At 39.4% G+C, this 5,997-nt stretch overlaps 1 protein-coding gene across 1 annotated transcript; it reads left to right on the top strand.

The window, feature by feature from the left end:
• The first annotated feature begins 4,660 nt into the window (after positions 1–4,660).
• Positions 4,661–5,812, top strand: LOC143081032 (uncharacterized). The gene has a single exon (XM_076257268.1). The coding sequence runs from the start codon at positions 4,661–4,663 to the stop codon at positions 5,810–5,812; it is 1,152 nt and encodes a 383-aa protein (XP_076113383.1).
• Positions 5,813–5,997: the final 185 nt, after the last annotated feature.

Here is a 5,997-nt window from a genome sequence, read left to right as displayed (position 1 = left end):
GAGAACATATAGAACAGAGAAACACACGAATAATAGCTAACAAAAGGTACTAGTTTTGTTCAAACAAATGTAACGTTTCCCGTAAAAAATATTATTATTCGGTATTTCTCAACCTTCCTTCAATTGTTATGTCGTAATTGCAAGTAAAACAATTAAAAAGTTTGTGGTCATCATGTTTGCAGCTGGATTGAACAGGTTTTGTTATTGTGCATTTAATTTTACGCCATTTCGTTTAGATAGGCAAAGGAGGCGGTTTTGTTCACACGTAAAACTTGTTTAACTCTACCACATTCTATAAAACAAATATACATGGAAATGAAAGAACCGATGAATAAATTATGTGAATGTTTATATTCATTGTTGTCCATACTGAGAAGGTTTCGTACATTCCGTTTTATAGGAGCATAAATACATTAAATGTCAGAGTCAGAAATGTTTCATCAAACGTAAACGAGGGGCGTAAAGAGAGGGGGTATCTGCACGAAAGAACGAGAAATAAAATTGCAATTTCACGATGAACGAAAAATTAAAAATCTCTTGCATGTTGATCTTATTAACGATTTCACGAAACACAGTGAATAACGAACCTTTTTCACGGCTGCGCGTGAAATAAAAATGGCAAAACACGTGGCACGAAAAATAACCCTTCACCACCCTCATCAACTATACTGGTTTCTACAACCTGTTCACAATACAGATCGACAAAACATGGAACTTGCATGAACCCGCATACTCTTTTCAGACTTATTTAATTTACTGGTCGTGTTAGCGTCTGATTTACGTGTTTGTTTCGTCTCGGGCTTTAGACTTATTTAATTTACTCATCGTGTTAGCGTCTGATCTACGTGTTTGCTTCGTCTCGGGCTTTAGACTCATTTAATATACTGGTCGTGTTAGCGTCTGATTTACGTGTTTGCTTCGTCTCGGGCTTTAGACTTATTTAATTTACTTGTCGTGTTAGCGTCTGATTTACGTGTTTGCTTCGTCTCGGGCTTTAGACTTATTAAATTTACTGGTCGTGTTAGCGTCTGATCTACGTGTTTGCTTCGTCTCGGTCTTTAAATACAATGTATTTATAAAAGATGACCAAATATTATACAATCTCTATATATATTTTCTGGATTAAGATTAAAGTATTAAACGATATATACTAAGATACCCTCGGGGCTGTGCGAGAGCGAGGGAGGATGAACAGCCCATAGGACAGGATCAGGAAACGACTATGGAACCGACAAGGACAACGAACCAGAACAACGGATGTAAATGTTTTTGTGGTAAAGTCTGTAAGAATTCTAGAGGTTTGAAGATCAATCAAAGCAGAATGAAATGTGTGCAACCCCATTCTGGCAATCAACGCACAGAGAAATCTGGTCAGACGGAGGAGGAGACCATCCAGGAAGCAAACCACAGTGATGATAGCCTCCCTGTGACCCAGGGTGAGGATGAGCACGAGGAACAGCCTACAGAGGTAGAACAACTTGACGAGGCAGAAGAGATAGAGAGGATAGAACCAACAGTCCATAGAGAAGACGGGATAGAAACAACAGTCCGTAGAGAAGACAGGATAGAACCAACAACCCGTAGAGAAGAGAATGAGCCACGCAAAGAGAAGATCAAATGGCCAACGAATGCAGACAAAGCAGCTTGGAAAGCTCTTGACGAAGATTTGGAAAACATCTTAGAGGCAACATTAGCAGGCAGTGTAAACAGAAAGATAACAGCAATGACGTGCATTATTTACAGCGTAGGAAAGGACAGATTTGGAGTGATACCACAAGGGAAACAACCAACAAAACAAGGCCATAGTAACCGGAGACAGAAGAAGATCAAGGAATTGAGAGGAGACTTGAGAAGGTTAAAGAAGAGGTACAAAGTCGCCAACGAGAATGAAAGGTTACCATTACAGCAGTTAAGAAAGGAAACTAGGGAGAAACTTAAGACACTTACAAGAGCAGAAACTCATAGAAGACATATAAAGAAAAAGGCAAAGGAGAGAGCAACATTTACAGCAAACCCATTTCAGTATATGAAGCGATTATTTGGAGCGAGAGGATCTGGTAAACTGGAAAACTCGAGGGAAGAAGTGGAAGAACATCTCATTAAGACCCACAGTGATGAGAGACGAGGAGAAGACCTGGAAGAATGTGAGAAATTTTTAACACCAGAGGAGCCAAAAGAACAGTTTGATGAGTCAGACCTGAAGTTCCAAGAAGTGCAGGACGTAGTGAGAAAGGCAAGAGCAGGGTCAGCACCAGGACCAAATGGTATTTCATATAGGGTATATAAGAACTGTCCCAGACTGATCAGAAGGTTGTGGAAGCTATTAAAAGTAATTTGGAGAAGGAGAAAGATGACAGAGTCATGGTACAAGGCAGAAGGATGTTTTATACCAAAAGAAGAGAACTCCAGGAAAGTTGAACAGTTTAGAACCATCTCCCTATTGAACATTGAGGGGAAGATATTCCTGGCAGTTTTAGCAAGGAGAACAACGAGGTACCTGCTTGGCAACGAATAGACAGGAAGGAGGCATGCCTGAAGTATCTGGTTGCATCGAACACACCAGCGTTATTACACAGATTTTAAGAGAAGCAAAGGAGAAGAAAAGTGACTTAGCAGTGTTTTGGCTTGATCTGGCTAATGCTTATGGGTCCATACCTCACAAACAAGTAGACCTGACATCGGAGAGGTATCATGTTCCACCAACTATCAGAACTATGCTGCGAGAGTATTTTGACAAGATTGAAATGAGGTTCACAGCTGGAGACTTCACCACAGCTTGGCAGAGACTTGAAGTTGGAATACTAACGGGGTTTACAGTATCAGTAGTCCTGTTTGCAGCAGCAATGAACTTAATTGTAAAATCAGTAGAAAAACCGAGTAGAGGACCATTATTGTCATCAGGGGTCAGGCAACCACCAGTAAGAGCTTTTATGGATGATATGACAATGACAGCAAAAACAGTCATAGAGGGAAGATGGACTTTACAGGAATTGGAAAGGATTATGGCAAGCCGTTCTCGTCAAAACTATGTTTAAACCCTTTTTTCGAAAAAAATACACACTGAGATTTAAAAACCTAAAATAACACACTGAGAAATCGAAATTACACACTGAGATTTAAAAAAAAAAAAAACACACACTGAGAATTCAAAATTACACACTGAGATTTTAAAAAGACACACTGAGATGAAATAAATTGAAAAACACACACTGAGAATTGTTAATTACACACTGAGATTTCAAAAATACACACTGAGATTAATATGCAAATTACTAATGAATATTCATGAGATGAATAATTCAACAGATTAATATCTTGATCTCAAGAACGCTTGTCATTATAATGAAATGCGATTCCTTCAACCAACATTCGTAATAAATTTCAAGACTTAACATCGCTTATATTCATAAGTTCGTTTGTTGCCTATAATTCAGATCATTACTACCAGTAATTAAACATGGGTCCCTTTTCAAAAGTCCTCCAACTGTTTCCCTGATTTCGCTAGTTAATCTTTTATATTTTTGTTACGTTTATATGCTATAATAGACACTTTCCTTGGACGAGAGGAGAGAGTAAAAATTTCACTGCATTCTTTTGCAGATTGTTCCAATGTTTTCTTATAATTTTAATAAAGTTTTTCACCATTTGGTTATATTTTGTAATAAGAGTAAGTGGGTATTTTTCTTGTTCTTGTATTTCTAAGGTTTTTTTTATTAATAATTTGGAACCAAATCGAAGGACTAACGAGTTCTGTCCCCTTGTTGTTTTAAGCTTGTAATAGATTCAGATTAAGTATGCTAATTAGATATGTGCGCATAAAAAGTGCGCACAAATCTCAGTGTGTAATTTTAAATTCTCAGTGTGTAATTTTAAATTCTCAGTGTATAATTTCAAATTCTCAGTGTGTGTTTTCAGTTTATTTATTCTCAGTGTGTCTTTTTGAAATCTCATGTGTGTAATTTTCAATTCTCAGTGTGTAATTTTCAATTCTCAGTGTGTAATTTTCAATTCTCAGTGTGCGTTTTTCATTTTTGTAATCTCAGTGTGTAAATTTTTAATTCTCAGTGTGTAATTTTCAATTCTCAGTGTGTAATTTTCAATTCTCAGTGTGCGTTTTGAAGTTTTTAAATCTCAGTGTGCTTTGTTGTAATTCTCAGTGTGTAAATTTTTCGAAAAATGGTTTGAACATAGTTTTGACGAGAACGGCTTGCCATAAAGGATGATTAAGTGGGCCAGAATGAAGTTCAAACCAAGTAAATCTAGAATTTTGTTAGTGAGGAAAGGCAAAGTGCAAGATGAGACATTTGAGTTAGCAGGTGAAAAGATACCAACAGTTGGAGAGAAACCAGTGAAATACCTAGGTAAAAAGTTTGATGCAACACTAGCAGATATGGTAAACATGGGTGAAGTTCACGTGCAATTGGTAGAATGGCTGACGAAGATAGACAAACGTGGGCTCCCAGGAAGATATAAGGCCTGGATATATCAACATGGGTTCTTACCGAGGATATTGTGGCCATTACTAGTTTACGAGTTCCCATTGTCCAAAGTGGAGGCCTTAGAGAGAAAGTTCAGTGCATGCCTAAGAAGATGGTTGGGTGTGCCAAGAAGTTTCAGCAGCATTGGTTTGTACAGCACAGGAACAAAGCTACAATAATCAATGAAGGCCTTGACAGAAGAGTATAAAGTTACAAAGACAAGACAGGCTATGACGTTGAGAGACAGCAAAGATGCTAAAGTGAGAGGAGCCAAAGTAAAGATCAGGACAGGAAGAAAATGGAAAGCAGAGGAAGCAGTTAAGGAAGCTGAGACCAGACTAAAGCACAGTGTCATCGTTGGTGTAACAGCAGTTGGTAGACAGGGATTTGGTATGACAACAAAACCAAGGTGGGATACAGCAAATGAGAAGGGACGGAGGGAATTGGTGCAACAGGAAATACGACAGATGGAAGAAGAGAGTAGGAATGTTAAGGCAGTAGGAATGAAACAGCAGGGTAGTTGGTTGAATAGGCAAGGAGCTAGAAGCAGGGCTTTGACCTGGAGCGAGATTTGGAGTATGGAGGGATACAGATTGAGTTTTCTCCTAAGATCAGTGTATGATGTTTTACCAAGCCCATCAAACCTCTATACCTGGGGATTGATAAAAGACCCAACATGCACCTTATGCAAAGACAAACCGGCATCTCTACAGCATGTGTTGTCAGCATGTCCAGTCGCACTGAAAGATGGAAGATATACATGGAGGCATGACAGTGTATTGAAAACAATAGCAGCAAAGTTGGATGCCACCAGGCGAAAGACGAGAAAGCTGCAGAAGAACATCACATTTGTAAATTTTGTGAGGGGTGGAGAAAAGAAAGACAACCAGGCAGAAGGTTTAGGGATACTTGGAACAGCATCAGACTGGCAGATGACAGCAGACATACATCAACGCACGAGTTTCCCAGCAGAAATAGCAACAACATCGCTAAGACCAGATATAGTCATTTGGTCACAGGGAACTAGGCAGGCGGTCTTGCTGGAACTAACAGTCCCATGGGAAGACAGAATAGAGAAAGCTTATGAAAGAAAGATGGCAAAATACCAGCAGCTAGTAGAGGATTGCAAAAAGCGGGGATGGAGGACGTGGTGTATGGCAATAGAAGTCGGATGCAGGGGCTTTGCAGGACAGTCAATGTGGCGGTCACTTAGGACCTTGGGAGTGGTAGGAGCAGAGAGGAAGAAACTGATTACAGAGGTGTGTAGAGAAGCAGAAGTGGCATCACAGTGGATTTTGAGGAAAAGAGACGAAGTGTGGAAAAGTGCAAAGTGATAGAACAATGAACAGTTATTGTGTAGATAATGGACAGATATAGATATAAAGAACAGCATTCAGTTACAGAAGAACAGCAATGACATCAGCTGAGACATCGGAGCCGTGTAGGCCATCCAGTTCCAGGTTCAGATTGATCACCTGAGCCGGCGCACCTCTGGAGGTTGTTGTGGAATAGCGCCGAA

Source organism: Mytilus galloprovincialis, chromosome 6 (genome assembly GCF_965363235.1).
Source record: "Mytilus galloprovincialis chromosome 6, xbMytGall1.hap1.1, whole genome shotgun sequence".
NCBI lineage: Eukaryota > Metazoa > Mollusca > Bivalvia > Mytilida > Mytilidae > Mytilus > Mytilus galloprovincialis.
The sequence above is the reverse complement of the archived record's forward strand: the minus strand, read 5'-3'. Positions and strand labels throughout refer to the sequence as shown.

Excerpts from the sequence above, each read along its gene's own strand:
- LOC143081032 (XM_076257268.1), top strand. The coding sequence starts at position 4,661 with ATGAAGGCCTTGACAGAAGAGTATAAAGTTACAAAGACAAGACAGGCT.